Source organism: Chanodichthys erythropterus, chromosome 10 (genome assembly GCF_024489055.1).
Source record: "Chanodichthys erythropterus isolate Z2021 chromosome 10, ASM2448905v1, whole genome shotgun sequence".
Taxonomy (NCBI): Eukaryota; Metazoa; Chordata; class Actinopteri; order Cypriniformes; family Xenocyprididae; genus Chanodichthys; species Chanodichthys erythropterus.
In genome coordinates, this window is record NC_090230.1 from 18790554 (window position 1) to 18808301 (window position 17748).

At 36.0% G+C, this 17748-nt stretch overlaps 1 protein-coding gene across 2 annotated transcripts; it reads left to right on the plus strand.

Moving 5' to 3' along the window:
• The first annotated feature begins 2068 nt into the window (after positions 1 to 2068).
• On the plus strand, positions 2069 to 15978 carry LOC137027821 (sarcalumenin-like). 2 transcript variants are annotated; one of them, XM_067396364.1, is made up of 7 exons: positions 2069 to 2197; positions 8146 to 9060; positions 10483 to 10581; positions 11412 to 11507; positions 11611 to 11727; positions 11844 to 12077; positions 14165 to 15977. In XM_067396364.1, exons 1-7 carry the CDS (start codon positions 2140 to 2142, stop codon positions 14968 to 14970), a joined length of 2325 nt encoding a protein of 774 aa, XP_067252465.1. In that variant the 5' UTR covers positions 2069 to 2139; the 3' UTR covers positions 14971 to 15977. The 2 variants fall into 2 exon arrangements, with proteins under 2 accessions (XP_067252465.1, XP_067252466.1); XM_067396365.1 differs by having other exon boundaries at positions 2103 to 2197; positions 8149 to 9060; positions 14165 to 15978.
• The last annotated feature ends 1770 nt before the right edge of the window (positions 15979 to 17748 follow it).

The following is a 17748-nucleotide window of genomic DNA, read 5'->3' on the forward strand; positions in this document are numbered from 1 at the left end:
AGAACTGATCTTGCGTTGTTGCTTCAACACTTGTTGACATGTAGGCCTAACAATAGTTTTGGTCTGAGTTTTTTTAAGGCAGTGTTAAATGAAGCTTGTCAGAGAAATTATAAGGAAAGTGAGACATAGTAAATGTCATTCCTCACTAATAAGGGTACTAAAGCAATTATAAGTACGCTTACCAACAAAGCAAAGGTTTATGAACAATGTTTTGATATGCTCTTTCAAATAAAAAAGTTTAATTTAAAAAAAGAAACTTTGATTTTTATGAAAAAGGTCATTTTGTTAAGAAACAGTTGGTTAAGCTAAAATGGGCTGCACATACACATACACATACACACACACACTGAAAATAGGTTTATAGGCCTAGATGTATCCATACAAAATCTTAACAGTCTTTTTAAAAATTGCATTGCAGACAGTATGGCAGGAGGACAAGCAAAGAAAGGAAACAGAGAGATAAGAAGAGAGAAGAGAAAGGGGAAGAAAGGAAGATGTCAGTACAGTAAGGTTAAGACCTATAGCTACAGGACATGTTAAAGTGATTTTTTTTTTGTTCTAATCTATAACAAAACGTTTGACAGATATTTGACAAACATACACACATACATGCACAAAAAATACACCAATGCACAGAAACACTAGCCTGGGTGCCAGCCCGAACCCCGCCCACAACATTTTTTGGACGGGAAGTTTTCATATTCTGACTAGAATTGAGTATGACCACGTCAGGCTACAGAAACACATACCTATACAATATAATCAGTTCATTTTTAATTGCATTTTTTTAATGAAATATTTGTTCAACTATTTAATAAAATACATTTTGGTGTTGTTGATATGGCACACTAAAGCCAATAGTGTCAATTTACTGTTAAAAATAAAATGATTTCAGCCTCTTTTTATGTTGGCCCATTTTAACTGAACAGCTGGCCCATTTTACCTGAATGTTGTGCCGTGGCTCAAAACAATTATACTATTTCACATTTTAAAAAATACATATATATTTAAGAGACCCATGCTTACATAATTAGATCTCATGCATAGCTTATTTGATAGTATTGATAGTATTATAAGTCATTTACCAAAACGTGGCCCATTTTAGCTGACTTCACCCCTGTTACCATGATAAAAAAAGTCCAAAAACATGGCTTTTTTTGTTAGAGTAAACGTCTGTCCTGCAGAGTTTAACTCCAGCCCTGATAAAACTCACCTAGTAATCCTGAAGACTTTTTTTTAGCTGGTCGAGGTGTGTTTGATTAGGGTTGGAGCTAAACTCTGCAGGACAGTGGCCCTCCAGGACCAAGTTTGCCCATTCCTAGTCAATAAAAGCGCCATCTGGTGGTCACGTGAGATACTAGACTTAAAGTCACCATGAAATCAAAATTGACCTTTTTTTTTTTTTTTAAATATTGGAGTCTTTATTACCATGAGTAATAAATGACATTATTTTCATGTTTGGGTGAACTAACCCTTTAAACATAAACTAACAAAATAGCATGTAAAAATAGCAGTAAAGCTCTGAAGCAGTGTTTTGAAATCGGCCCATCACTATATTGTTGAAAAGTCGTTATAGCGAAAGTCGTAATAACGAAAAGTCGTTATTAACCAAAATATTCTCGTCGCTTTATAATATTAATATTGAACCACTGTACTCACATGAACTGTTTTAAATATGTTTTTAGTACCTTTACGGATCTTGAGAGAGGAAATGTCATTGCTGGCTATGCAGGCGTCACTGAGCCATCAGATTTAATCATTCATCTTCAGAACACAAATTAAGATATTTTGAAGGACTTACGGGTGTGGAACGACATGAGGGTGAGTAATAAATGACATTATTTTCATTTTTGGGTGAACTAACCCTTTAAGTGTCCAGTCACTGGATTTGGTCCCTCTAAGTGAACAACTGAATCTTCATTTACAATTCCACAGATTATAAGTCCGGTTACCCAGAAAGTAGGCAAAGGTTAAAGGCCATCTGATTGGAGAAGGCAGCTGCTCTCAGTGCTGACGCTTGTGCAAGTGCTTCGATGTCCATGAGCACCGCCCCACCCCCAGAACCTACGCGGACCCTCTTGCCTCTCTCCAGGGGTATATATAGACTGAGAAGAGAACTGGACAGTCCTGGCAGTCAAAATGAGGCCTTTCCTCCCCTTCTGCTGCCTGCTGTCTCTACTGGCACTCACCACTGCAGGTAAGAAGTTTCAAAACTGGAATTGAACAACAGGTGGGCTGCAGAACTATAGCTGCAGTTGACTTGTTTATTAAGATTTGACTGGGTTTTTGTCTGGGAGAAATGGGCCTCGGTTTTAGCACAAGACAAAAAATGTAATCTGAACTGTAATCCTAGATCAGATTGCTTGTCCTTGGTGAAGATGAGAGCTTGCATGTTCATATTCACATATATAAAGTTTTTTACAGAATGTATAGTATAATTTGTGTTTTGTTGGTAGCGTAATTTATGTCTTTATGAACTTGGATATGTTGTTAAAGTCAGTTGATGTAATTGTTCTGTGATCTCAAGTGTGAGTTATTCACTAAGAATCATAAAGTGCATTCAAGTACAGTACGTTCAGTGGGAGTGTGTTCTCAGTCCTCGGATTCTGGATGTCATCTACTGTATGTGTAGTGCCGGCAAAAGTGTTTAATGGACTCTCTGAGTTTAGCCCTGAAAAATAGATTCCTTTTACTATGTTGAATTATGTAACTTATGAAAAAGTGGTGCTCAGACACAACATGCATTCAGTCTAAAAGGGAGATGTCATCTGTTATGAGGCATGACAGCTGATGGAAAGTGTGAAGAGTGCGAACACACTCTTTCAATTCATACATATTAAATATTAACACACTCTTATGGGTTAATGACAGATCGGAGTGTCCAACTGTCCGTGATAAAAAAAAAAGTAAAAAATCTTTTAAAAATGTTGTTTAAAATGCATACTAAGATGAAATATACTCCTCTTATTTATGTTGGTTACATATGATTTTAAAAGTTTTTATTATGTGTTTAAAAGTAAAAACAAATATTTGTTTTTATTAATAAATATCCTTAAGTGTTTTGGTTGCACCACATGACAATTTATAACCTGAACTAATCTTGCCTTGTTGTAAAAATATTTTATTTTACAGTATGTGTACTTACTGTAGAAAGTACTGGAAATATAAGGTATTTACATGGGTTAAGGTTAGGTTATTAGCCGAGCTAGTTATTATAGGGAACTATATATTTAATTATTATAGGAAACAGGTCAACAGGACTGTAAAATAAAGTGCTACCAAAATATTTTTTTTCAAGAAACGTACTTACTTTTTTTTTTTCTGCATGTTGGTTGCACCACATGACTTTTGATCACACGTAACTTTAAACAAATATTTTTCAAAATCAAATTCTTATTTCTTATTCTTACAAATGTAAATATTCGGGCCGTTTACACAGCACTAAAAGCTGACAATTTCTTGTACGTTTTAGCTGTTCATGTTTTGGTGGCCTGAAAACGCAAACTTTTGAAAATGAGTTTCAAAGTGTACGTTTTTAAAAACGATAACGTTAGTGTCTTTGTAAACTACAAAAACGTGAATTTGTGAAAACGGTGACCTCATGCGCATGTGAATTACGTGTTCAGTCTACAGGCGTGTAGTGTTTCTTTACAAAGTGACATCGCCAACTACTGGCCTGGCATGAATAATACAGCCTTCTCCCTGTGAACATGAATCATTTTGACAACATTGTCTTCTGTACGCTAAAAATGCAAAGGAAAAACTTTTCTGTTTTTAGTACATTGTTGTTGTGTAAACATACCCTAAATTCTTATGCCTTGTTCTCTAAAAGTGCTATATTGAATTCATGATAGACGGATAGAATCTGTTAGTCAAAATTGCAATCCACTGTAAGGGTAACAGTTGGCGACTTCTTACTTATCTCAAAGTAGTTTACTATTGGTCAAATAATTTGAGGCTGTAGCTTCCTCTGGTTTGCTTTTAAGTATTATCCTTGTCTGTCCTTGCATTGTTCTTGTTCTCCTTCTGTGTCTGTACGGTCAGGTGGAAAGGCCTAGAGTGCCCTATGAAATCAGACACTCTTCCTCTGGCGGTTGCGTGGTCATGCTTCACAGCTCCACTTACGCCCCCTTGTACTTTATATCCACATATACACTTGCAGTCCACAGCTGCTGTCACAACGGTACTGTCTCAATCAGACTTTATTTCTGTCTTGCAGGCCTTGTAGGGGCAACCATTATGGTAACAGTAGGACTTAAAGCCTCTGTCCTGCCTACTGTATGTGGCCTATTTTAGCACCAGGGGTTTTCCCTGTACAGTCCTCCCACAGCAGCCAAGCATACGCAGAGTAAACAATGTTGCTATACAAACGCATACAATCAGCAAGCCGTACATACACACTTTAGGTATTTTAACACACGAATACACGAAAACCAAATCAGCAATTCCTAACTATTTTACAATTTGGCATAGGTATAGGGGTGGAACTTCAAGCATAATCTTTTTCTAAAAATCTTATATTTACATACACATCATGTCATATTAATTTAAATAAAATTGTCACCTAGTAGGCTTGTACAGTAATGACTCAAGTGTTACCAAATCCTTCAGAAGGAATAACTTTCCAAAAACTTCCAAAGCTTACAATGATTTCAGTCATTACAAGGGAGTTACATCTGAAGGATTTAGTAATGCTTGAGTCTTTACTAGTGGGTTACCATTACCTTTACTCTAGAATTTATTATACATTATTAACTTTGATTATGAACCTGTGTAGTGGTTCTTAGTAGTGATCTGGGAAGTATGAAAAAATAGTAGTTATTGATTAGCTTACCGTTAAAGGGTTAGTTCACCCAAAAATGAAAATTCGGTCATTAATTACTCACCCTCATGTCGTTCCACACCCGAAAGACCTTTGTTCATCTTCAGAACACAAATTAAGATATTTTTGATAAAATCCGATGGCTCAGTGAGGCCTCCATTGACAGCAAGATCATTAACACTTTCAGTGCCCAGAAAGCTACAAAAGACGTATTTTAAACAGTTCATGTGACTACAGGTTCAACCTTAATGTTATGAAGCGACGAGAATACTTTTGTGCGCCAAAAAAACAAAATAGCGACTTTACAAATCTTTTGTTTCGAATCAGTGGTTCGGAGCGTGTATCGAACTGCCAAAAAAAAAAAAAAAAAGTGCCAAAATATTTTAGATTATTTAAGAACCTGCACAACTATTTGTTTGTGATTCATTAAAAAGAACCAGATCATAAGATCTTTCACTCACTGGTCGTGTTGTATTAATTCACTAAGAAGGACTGGATTATAAGAGTCATTCATTTGTGAATCAGACTTCATTGATTCCATATATTTTGGGCTTATTAGTAATGCTGCAAACTCTCAAATTGTTTGGTGAAACAAAAGCTATGTTTCCATCCAGCTATTTGGATTATTGCAATAAAAATTACTGGATGGACACACCAAGATGGGTATAAATACTAAAAATGCACATTACGCGCTCAAGTGAGGTGGACATTTTTTATCCGATAAGAAGAAATGCGCATAAATTACAACGGAAACACATTTACTGAATAAATCCCTTGACTTTGCTTCAACATTTGATGTAATTGGATAACTGGACTAACCAGGGGACTAATTTCATTGTACAGCATCTCAAATGTTAGTTTGATCAGTCTGAAATGCCTGAGCCAGAGTCTGTCATCAGAATGAATCAGTATAATGACCTCCCAGAAGTGTCTCACATGATTGCGTTGGGTTTTGCCTAGTGACCACAGCTATCTTTGAAAAATCACTCCTGTAGATACACCCATCACTTTCTGGATGTAGAGTAGAATAGAGTAGTTTGGCAGGAGGAAGTCAATGGTATAAAAAAGGAACTTATAGCTCACATACCAGCTGAACCTCAATGTCATTTTAGCAGAGAATAACAGAGAAACTCTTTCTCAGCGTATAAGCTATTTGTGTCATGTTAAAGACCTGGGACTTGAGCACCTGTCCATTCCTGTCCTCACCTCAGAACATGCTGTCGAAGGGGGACGGGCTAATCTCCGTCACTTACAACTTACTGGAAAAATGCAGATGATTTTGTATAAATATATGACTTGGTTGGTTTCATTATTGGGGCAATTCGTGATAGAGCTGCTCTTATTGTTGCTCCCCAGCCGTTAACTGAAAAAAAAAACAAAAAAAACAATAACTGTGTGGATTTAGTTAAATCAACAAGGCAGAATATGATACTAAGCTATTCAACTCATATATTAGTAGCACACTTCTTCTGCAGCACATAACAACCAGCTTTTCTGTCAGTTTCAGTGACATTTAAATAAAGACCTCATTATGTGGTCAAATAAATCAAAGTAGTTATCATTCCCCTCATCTGTTTTCTTATGAGTATTATTCCACATTATGTTAGCATTGTGACAATGATGTAACCCTAAACTTGGACTAGTAAAGATAGGAAGCTAGCAGTAAAGTATAACTCTTATGACATAACATGGCCTCAGGCCTTCAAAATCATTAGCACACACTCATGATTGCGTTGATGACACTCTTACACTATGTCTATGGCCTAAATACAGCTCTCCTGGGTCTGTGAGCATGTGTATAAGTGCGCAAAACATATCACATTTATGCTGACCAGAGCCAATTCAATCAATTAGAGACTTCTAAGGAACACACAAGCCTGTCAAGAGAGCATTTTTACAAGCAAATGGTCAAATGCCAAAGGTGGAACATGTTTATCTGAACTAACTATAGCCAGTCTGGTGCCCTCTGCTGTCAGCAGGATTTTGAAATGTTACTCAAGTGTAGGGCTAAGACACTTTAGATGAATTAGGGATTTGTCTTTTAAGGGTACACTCTTAGTTCATTGGGTTTCTATAGAGAAACCTAGGGTTCTTGACTCACTTATGCCAAAAGGGTTCTGTGACAAATGTCTTAAGTGATTGTATAATACTTTCCTGTTTAACAGTTTATTTTTTGTAGTGATAAAGTATGTTTACGAGCTGTTTAATTCATAAAATTTCATTAAAATAAAAATTAAAACAAAATTAATTAATAATAAACTAAATCCATACAGTGATCCCATTATGGGAACCCTTGAAAGGTTCTATATATGAAGCGCCTGGCGGAACCCTTTAAGGTTCTAAACGTAGAATCTTTTCTTCTACCAATGTAATTTAAAAAGTCTGAATATGCATTTTTTACATTTTAATACTCTAAAGCAGTTGTAACGTAGGCAATATAATTTAGCACAATAAAAAATCTCCATGTATTGCATTGTACGCCACTGAAATGGCTATGAACTGAAAAAAAAAAGCTCAGTCTGCAACAGATTATACCAGAAAACAATATAAATCTACAAATTAAATCACTAATATTTACAATATCATGACTGTTTGCACAAAAGCAGAGATGTACTTTTCAGTGAGTGAACGCATTTGACATTACACCTAGAGGTGGAAAATCTTGCTACAAAGCTGCCATGCTAACACCCTTATCAGAGCCCAAGGACAGTATGAAAAATAAACTTTGCTCTGATGATCCACATGAACAGAAAAGACTTGGCGTTCTTTTCTCCTGCCAGCTCTGCTCCCTATTTCAGGATGTGATTCACATGAAAAGCATTTAGCTCTCATCGAGAGCATTCATCGCCGCATGAATCACAGACATGGGTCATCACTACAGACTCGCATATTCACACCAAAGCAGCTCTGCCAAGTCATGTTGTTTAAATCCATAAACCATGGTATTACAGCTATGCCATTTTAAGATATCGTTTTTTACATGATTTAGGACAGTAATCGTGGTTACGTTTTGTTCACTTGAGTTACTGTGATGTTGTAGATGATGCTGTCTCAAACAGAGAATGCTAAGTGCTAATGCTAATGTACCTACAGTACAGTGAGAGATATTTGTTTTCATGGGAAGTGTTGTTATGTGGCGGGCAGTACTGGTGATGCACCAACATTCTGCCAATCAAAAGTGTTCTGGTGAACATAAAAAAATGGTTTGCACTTCACTGTGACCATGTTGCTAGAGCAGCAATCATGAGGTGACTTGTTGCTAAAGAACTTTACTACTGTTGAGTTATATTAAATCACATTTTTGTTAATTTTTTTTTCCTTAGCAGATGCAGTGGGGTCTGAGACTGACCCGCTTGTGCCGCTCCAGCTGAAGTCTGAAGGTGCGCTGTTCAACTGCTGTGATGGCACAGAGGATATCAGCCAAAGCTCCTCCAATGACACTCCTGCACCAAACAGACCTGTCTGCCAACCCTGTGGCACCGGTGCACATATTGACACCGCGGCAGAAGATGTCAGCTCTAATGAGGACGAAGAGGATGACGTTATTTCAGAAGAGAAATCTGAAGAGTTGAGTCAAGAGGAGGCCTCTTCTGAAGAGATTTTTGAGGAGGAAGTACAAGAAGAGGAGGCAGAAGTTGAGAAAGAGGCATCCAATGAAGTGGAGGAGGAGGAAGTTCTTGAGGAGGCACATGAGATCTCAGAGGCAGACAGTGATGTAGAGGCACAAATGGTTGTTGAGGAATCTGTTGAAGAGGAGATTGAGGAGGAGGTGGTTGAGGAAGAGGAGGGTCTTCAGACTGAAGATGAGGCAGGCGAAGAAGAGAGAATTTCTCAGAGTGAAGAGGAGGTAGTTGAGGAAGAGGGAGGTGAGGAACAGGTGATTGAAGAAGAGGCAGAGGTGGTTCCTCAGCCTGAAGAGCTATTGGAGCAAGTGGAAGAGAGATCAGAAGAGGTAGCAGAGGAAGATGATGTAGAAGAGGAAGCTGTAACAGAGGAAGAAGAAGCTCATAAGGTTGAACCAGAAGCCTTTGTAAAAGTGGTGGAAACAGAAGAGGCTGAGGAACTGGCAGCAGATGATGTTGAGGAGGTTGTTGAATTGGCCCACGAGGTAACTGAGCAGCTTGTGGAACCAACTCCGGAACAAATTATTATCCAAGAAGAAATTCCTGCACTTGCTGAAGAAGTAACGGTGGAAGAAGTGTCAGATGATATACCGGCACCCAAGGCATCTGCCAAAGGTACACTTTAATTCAGTCAGTGTTAATAATATTGAACATTTAATGTTAATATGAAATAATAAGAGAATGTCTAATTGATTAAATGGAATCAGCTTTCTAAAATTTAGAAAAAACAGCAGCTTTGTGTTGGTCAATGAAGCAAATCTACATGACCAACTTGAACCCGTTGCAAAATCTTGTGTTGAAATCTTTTGTCCTTGTGCTAATTTCACAATTGCATGGATTCTTGTAGAAATTACTGGATTTTGCCCATTAAAAAATTCACTTAACAACAGTAAATCTGGCTGCACATCTGCCGCTGTTTGGCGAAACAACCAATCAACAAATTTTAGAAAATACTTTGACAATATACAGTGGACCACTTTTGCAGAATTTCAAAGAATTCTTACTAATGCTACCTTTACTCTAATTTAAAATTGAATAATAAAGAGCTTCAGAAGCTCCAGAGTTTAGCTCCAACCCTGAAAAAAACCCTTCAGCTGCCTATAGCCTTAGTAATCCTGAAGAGCTTAATTTGCTTGTTCAGGTGTGTTTGATTAAGGTTGGAGCTAAACTCAGCAGGACAGTGGCTCTCTAGGACCGAACTTGCGTACCCCTGGGTTAAACTCCTTTATAGTGGAAAAACCCAAGAATGAGCTATGTTGTTGTCCTGCCGTTAGGGGGCACTATTGTAAAAGTCAGTTCCTTGTGCTTCTCCACCTGATACTTTGGTCAAAGGTGGCACAAGAATAAACTCACCACCAAAATAACCTAACAGAAATAACCCTTGGCACATGTCCATTGCCAATCATAACAATATGTTCTCTGGCCTGCAGGGGCAATTTTGTAATAGGGAAGAAATGTTTCAGATGCTTTTAATAGTCCAGTGATTGTGTTTAACTGGCTCCAAATAGAGCTGATGTAGAGGCTGCAGCAGATGGACCCAAAATGACAGCTGTATTCTGTTTTGAAGCCATGTTATTATTGTCAAGTAATATGAAAATAAATAAATCACTATGACTAGTATATCACTAACCATGGTCTAAACTGGTCTTTTTTAGCTTTTAGCTGTGCACGTAAATCAACAAGCAACTCATTGAGCTGATACATTGTTTCCTGTTATTGTGATTCTAGTGTAAATACAGATGCAGCTTCTTTCCTCAGAGATCTTGTTTACTTCAGATGTAAATTTAAACTGTGGCAATAATCTGTTGATTCCACAACTGATTCCTTAACTGCAAAGAATGCCACTGAAATGAAAATACATAAAAATAAAATAGTCCCTAGATAAAAAAAAAGTGAAATGTATTTTGAAAATATTTAGAATAAATTGAAAATACAATCCAATAATAACCTTGTTTTGTGGGAGCCATCTACATTAAATAAAATGTTATAATGATATGAGATTCAGGTTTTATGGTGGCTATGTTTTTCCTCTGACAGTGGAGAAAAAAAACCCCTCAGGTCCTGCTGCAAGAGATCGGTCTCACATTGAAGAGACGCTGCGTCTGGCAACAGCTGAACCTTCACGGGAATTTGTCGGTGAGTCATATCATGAAAATATTATGTAAAAAAGTAATACTTCCTGGGCTGTACAGTATGTACAATATCAGGCCAATTATTTCTACATTAACCAATCAATCACATTTTAACTTGACCAAAACAATTTTGTTTGCTCAACAATATCTTCCTTATTACGGTTTCATTTATTGAACTTACCACAATGTGGTAAAAACAATAATTAATTTAATATTATATTTATTCATTTAACTCATTTAATATCTTGAATCTTCATTGGACTGTTTATATACAATATAATTTATGTCACTCTAAAAAATGCTGGGTTAAAAACAACCCAAGTTGGGATGAAAATGGACAAACCCAGCAGTTGGGTTAAATGTTTGCCCAACCTGCTGGGTAGTTTTACTTAACTCAACTACTGTTTAAAATTTACAGTATTGCTTACTTAAAAGGAACCCATAATATCTTGAAAATTAACATTTATTAATATGTTTAATAAATGAACATTTTAATTTCATTTTAGATTCATTTTAAGTCAGCCATATAGTCATTTTCAAACAATAGTTGGGTTAAATAAAACTACCCAGCAGGTTGGGCAAACATTTAACCCAACAGTTGGGTTAAAACAACCCAATTGCTGGGTTTGTCCATTTTCAAACCCAACTTGGGTTGTTTTTAACCCAGCATTTTTTAGAGTGTAGCAATGTATATAATGCAAACTAAAATCAATCCCCAAAATGATAAAAAAAAAAATAAAAAAAAAATTCTAAACAAGCTCATTCTGCTATTATTATTATTATTTCTTTCTATATACCTTCCTGTCATCATTCAATCAACTCTACCTCTCATAGATGCTCTGAAGAAGCTGCAGCATGTCTACAACTCTGCAATTAATCCCTTGGAGAAGGCCTACAGATACAATGAGCTCAGACAGCATGAAGTGTCAGGTAAATTAATGTTTTACAACATCATTCCTTTACTACCACAAAAAAAGTGTCAAAATGAAGCCCTATCCTCAGTTAAACTGTCTGCTTTCCTCACACTGTTCAGATGCAGAGATAAACTCTAAGCCCATGGTCCTGTTCCTTGGCCCTTGGAGCGTTGGCAAGTCTTCCATGATCAATTATCTTCTGGGTCTCGATGACACTTCACAACAGCTTTACACTGGTAACACATCAGTCATTAAATGGATGAATGTACAATGAAAGAACCACAATAAATGAACTGTTATATAAGAAAATATTAGTTCAACATACGTCTCCTTCTCCCTTTTGCTTTCTCAGGGGCTGAGCCCACAACCTCAGAATACACTGTCCTAATGCACGGTGAGAAGTTTCGCACCATTGAGGGCATTGTTATGGCTGCGGACAGTTCCCGCTCTTTCTCGCCACTGGAGAAGTTTGGTCAGGGGTTCCTGGAAAAGCTGGTGGGAATCGAGATGCCGCACAAACTCCTTGAGCGTGTCACATTTGTGGATACACCTGGAATCATTGAGAACCGTAAACAACAAGAGAGAGGTGAAAAGACAGCACTGACAAAGACACAAGAAATATTAAGAGAGATGATAATCAGACAAAATGCACCTCTGAACTGGAATTCAATATTGTTACACAGTCTGGCTTATTAGAAATAGGGATGGTAATCATGAATAATTTAAACATTTCTGTTCCTCAATGGCTCCATTAATGAAGACATTTATAATGTTATAAAATATATATGTTTAAATAATAATCTTATTATTTAAAATAATAATCCTGTTCTTTTGAATTTTCTATCCATAAGAATCCTGAATTTTTTTTATCATGGTTTCCACAAAAATATTAAGCAACACAAATGTCAGCATTGATAATAAATGTTTATTGAGCAGCAAATCATTATATTAGAATGATTTCTAAAGGATCAAGTGACACTGAAGACTGGAGTAATGATGCTGAAAGTTAAGCTTTTTATATTTTAAAATTTATTAAACTGTAATAACATTTCACAGTATTACTGTTTTTACTGTATTTTTGTTCAGCCTTGGTGAACATGAGACTTTAAAAATCAAAAACATGTCACAGACCCCAAACTTAAACGGTAGTGTATTTCTTTAACTGCACATTGTTACACGAACAACCAGTCAGTAAGTAGTTAGTTGTGCATGTCTGACTCACTAAAAAGAATTGACTCATTAAAGCAATTATTTTGTGATGGAATGAGATCCAGGCAATCCAGCAATGATTATGTCAGAGATCTAATTTGAATAAGGAATAATAAATGCATTAAGTAAAAATTTTGTCTTGTAGAGACAAATTTATCAAGTAAATAATAATTTATAATAAAATCCAGAGTATTGTATCTAACAGATGAAGATTGTGAAGATCAGAGTATAGAGAAAGGAAGAACAAAATTAGGATATTTGGAGAATGAAAAGAGAGGTAGAAGAGAAGAAACAGAAGCAGAAGGAGTAGAAGCAGCCTGAAGTAGAAGTAGCAATGAATATATATATATATATATATGCAGGAAACTTACACCCTCTTAAACATTTGTTTCGGTCTAATAAGAAAAGGTCAAACAAACTTATCCATTATGTCATAGTTGGTGTAACGGCTAGGTCAGAGTGACTGGTCAAATGTCAAAGATAGAGGAAAATAGATATAGAAGGTGTTTTCTAACACCTTTAAGACCTTTAAGAGAATGCTGCAGATCTTGTATTATCACATGTCGGCAAAGATGGAAACGGACATGTTTTGATACAAAAGTACATCATTTCTGATGGAAAATACACCCACTGGATCTTGCAACACAGAAGAGACACCAAAGATCTTACATTTGGAAATATTCAAACATATCAGAGCATTTTAGTTGGAAATATATAAATGATTCAAGAAATCAATAACATGTAAAAGAATAATAATGATAAAGAATAATTAATAAAAAAAAGAAAAAAAAGAAATAACATTGACCATTTTGAATACACCATTTGGGGAATTTGACTACACTTCCCAGCAAACATTTGGACGTTTAATGACTGTTGAAAAGACGGCTGTCATGGCTGAAAAATAGTTCCAAAATTAAATTCAAATGGACGTCTTAGATGTTATCTTATTAATTAATTAAGTATGTATTAGCTACACATAGCTAAAAGTCAAAGTAACAATTCTACATGCAACCCCAGAGAATTGTAGACATGTACAAACGTATCTGAATGCCTTTTTAGGAAATGTCTACATATTTTTACCGATTTATGCATCCTACCTCAACTATTTTTGGCCAGGGACACAACGTTGCCGTCGGACCAATGTTTGCTGGGTTGTTGTGCTGAATGCATTTGATTTAGCCTACTAAAATAACCAGTTCGTATGAATTATTGACTTGAGGACAACTTCACTGGTTGCGCTTTTAGTTTTCATGCCATAGATTCACTAGTGGCCACTGAATACCATGCGGTTTTCCTTCAGCATCTGCAGGACAGTGTGTTTTTTTTTTTTTTAAAGAACCATTTCTGAATAAAAATCAGATTCAAAGATGAACACATAAGTACAAATAGTCTAGCTACTTTATATTGATAACGTATTACATTCTGCCTTTGTACACGTTTACAAACTCTGTTGTTGTCCTCTAGGGTACCCCTATAGCGAAGTGTGCCAGTGGTTTATCGACCGTGCTGACCTCATCTTCCTGGTGTTTGACCCAACCAAACTGGATGTAGGATTAGAATTGGAAATGCTGTTCAGACAGATGAAGGGACGCGAGTCGCAGATCCGTATCATTCTCAACAAGGCTGACAGTCTGACAACCCAGGACTTAATGCGCGTATATGGTGCCCTCTTCTGGAGCATGGCACCCCTGATAAACGTGACAGAACCCCCACGCGTCTACGTGAGCTCTTTCTGGCCGCAGGACTACTCTCCTGACACCAACAGAGACCTTTTTAAACGCGAGGAGATCTCCCTGTTGGAGGACCTAAATCAGGTCATTGAGAACCGCCTGGAAAACAAAATCGCCTTCATCCGCCAGCACGGTATCCGCGTGCGCATCCATGCCCTCCTGGTCGACCGCTACTTGCAGACGTATTACGAGAAGTTGGGATGGTTTAGTGACCCACAGGAGGTTTTCCATGATATTGTCAGTGACCCAGACAAATTCTACATTTTCAAGTCCATTCTGGCCAAGACCAATGTGAGCAAGTTCGACTTGCCAGAACCGGAGGCATACCAGGACTTCTTTGGAGTGAATCCTCCCAGCGGCTTCAAGCTCCTTTCCTCATACTGCAGCTGGACAGGAGGATGCCTGCTGGAGAAGATTGAGAAGGCCATCACAGATGACCTGCCGGCTTTGATCAGCAGTTTGGCAGAGAGAAGGGAAGCCAAGGCAGAGGCAGCTGCAGAAACCAAGGAGAAACACCAAAACCGTTGGCGGAGACAGTAGAAAAATGGAGTGAGGGTTTATTTTCTACCTGAGGCACAATCAGTCAGTCTGAGGGCACCAAAGTGTTGAATGAATGGATGGATGAGAATACAGTTATGAATAAATGGTTATAAATAAAGCAAGGAAGGGAGAGAGTAAAAGAAGATTCATATCATTGGGAAGTTGAATGTGGGTCAATGACATGACGGGTCATTTTTTTGTTCAAAGGCCTTAATAATAATAATAAAAAACAAAGATATTACATCCAAAGTATGTAAGGTAGTACAACTAAATCTCTTTTATTGAATCCAAAGGTTTTAATTATATTTTGCTATATATAAAAGTATTTTAAAGATTTTTAAGTGTCAAAAGGTCATTCGGTTTAACCATCCAAAGGCCAATACAGCAATTTCATTTGTGATTAAAATATCTAAAAATGTAATAAATGTATATATTTTTTATTCTGGCATAATTTTATAAAATCATATATCAACATAATGCAAAATGGAATTCAAATTATGCGTAGAAGTCATTGCTTTGTTTTGAGAAAGAATGTCTGGAAAAATGAATATCATTGATGTCATTCGGAGTAACCAATATAAAGGGAACATTTTGGTTCAAGTCATGCAGTCAATATCATGTGACAGGATGTGACATAATTCAAACACCTGCAAAGGACCACATGGTCATGAAATAAAGTAACTAACTCTCTTCAAAACTATTCGAAAAATTCATGTTTTCACTTGCTCTTACGCGTGTCCTGAAACATCAGGTAATTTGGTACAACCGATATAAAACATGGAAAATGTTATAAAACAAAATTTTAAAATGTTTTAAAAACTTGTACTAAATATAAAATGTCTGATTGTCCTTTTGCTCTCTAGCTAGCAAGTTTGTTAGCATTGTTTAAATATCGTCAATCGGTATAACCAAAAGTGACATTCTGTAAAACTGAAATTTTGGTTGAAACAAATTTTGTCCATCTTGTAAAAAATGACAAAAGCAGTTTTAATATATTATATAAATATATATATATATTATATATATATATATATATATATATATATATATATATATATATATATATATAAACAATCTTATTGTTAACACTTAATAAAACTTCAAAATTATTTTTTTTACACTTTTAAAAACCTTATTCGTCAATGACCCATGTACAGTAAATCAGGGAATCAGTGTAGTCTTTCTGATATTCTTTTTCTTCCTTGCTCTAATTTAATCAGTTTGCAAAACAGTGTTTTACTTATTTATACTATGTTCAGAATAAATAACGTCATAATATTTATTTCTGGTTTGAATGTCGTTTTAAAAGTGTGAATATGCTACATGTGGTAGAAAGTTTATCTTGACTGCATTTCCTGTTTCACTTGTAAATACTGATCATTTTCCTTTGTACAATTCACTGGTGTATGAGTTGTTGGTAAATGAGAAGAGAAATTCTATTACATGTGTTTTTGCTCGCATTACTGCATGTTAATACTGTTGTGACATTGTTTTTTGTGGCTATTGATTTACACAATATTGAAATTAAACTTTAAGATTAAGTATTGAAGTCAATAAAATACCTAAATAAGTGGGTGAATTGTGAGATACATGATAATGATTTTGCAGCTGCAATTGATTATCTTCAAATTGTAGTTCATGAGAGGACCCCAAATGCCCACTAGATGGCGTAGCATATCATTAAACTGACTGCAATAAAGATATTGATCACAGTTCAATGCAGGAACCTTTGGTTTTATAAAAAGTACTGTTCTGCAGCAAGCTATACATTCATCTACATAAAAATAACATATCAAGCAGGCAATTTGTGTAAAACATTTACACACACAAAAGCAAGTATTTATGATTCCAATAAAAGGGTTAGAATTGTGAATGTTGAAATATCTGCAATAAAATTGTAGCCTGCCTGAGTATACAATTGATAAGAGTTTAATTGAGATTTGCACTAAATACTGTGCTGCTAGTTATATTATTGTGTGTTTAACAATCTGCAGCTGTTTTCTGAGCAAGAGACTAGAAGTGACCACCAAGAAATAAAAGCTGAACATGCATGACGAGTCCACAGGCTAGTGTTGGTCAAATTCCTGAACACACTTGTGTCATAAACTTTCCCATCTGACACAACACAGCACGTCTCAGAAACTGGACATGATTAATGTCTGACACAGGAAGTGCAGGATGATTATCACTTGGTTGTAACTTATCTGATGGATCAAAGGTCAAGACACACCCAGAATCTCAGGTATGTTCCTAGGTGAACATACAGACACACACTCAAGTTTACTAAATGGGAACATACCATTCATATTACTATTGTTTTTACGTAAAGTGAATTATAAATACAGATTAAGAATAACCCTGAAGAATTTTTTTTTTTTTTTGACAGACAACTTCAACAATCTTTCTTAATTACTGGATAATGATTCTCTTTAAATATAATTGGACACAGTTTGCACTAACAAATAGACATTTTGATTCAATAAAGTATTTTAGAGTTTGGAACAATAAAACATGCTTAAAAAATGCTGGGTTAAAAACAACCCAAGTTGGGTTGAAAATGGACAAACCCAGCGGTTGGGTTAAATGTTTGCCCAATATGCTGGGCAGCTTTATTTAACCCAACTATTGATTAAAAATGACTATATTGATGGCTTAAATTGAACCCAAAATAGGTTGGAAATTAAAAATCAAACACAATTACTAGAGGCAACAATAATAGTCAAAAGGTGAACATTTATTAATAAGCAATGTAACAAATATTTACTGTTTAATTATTAT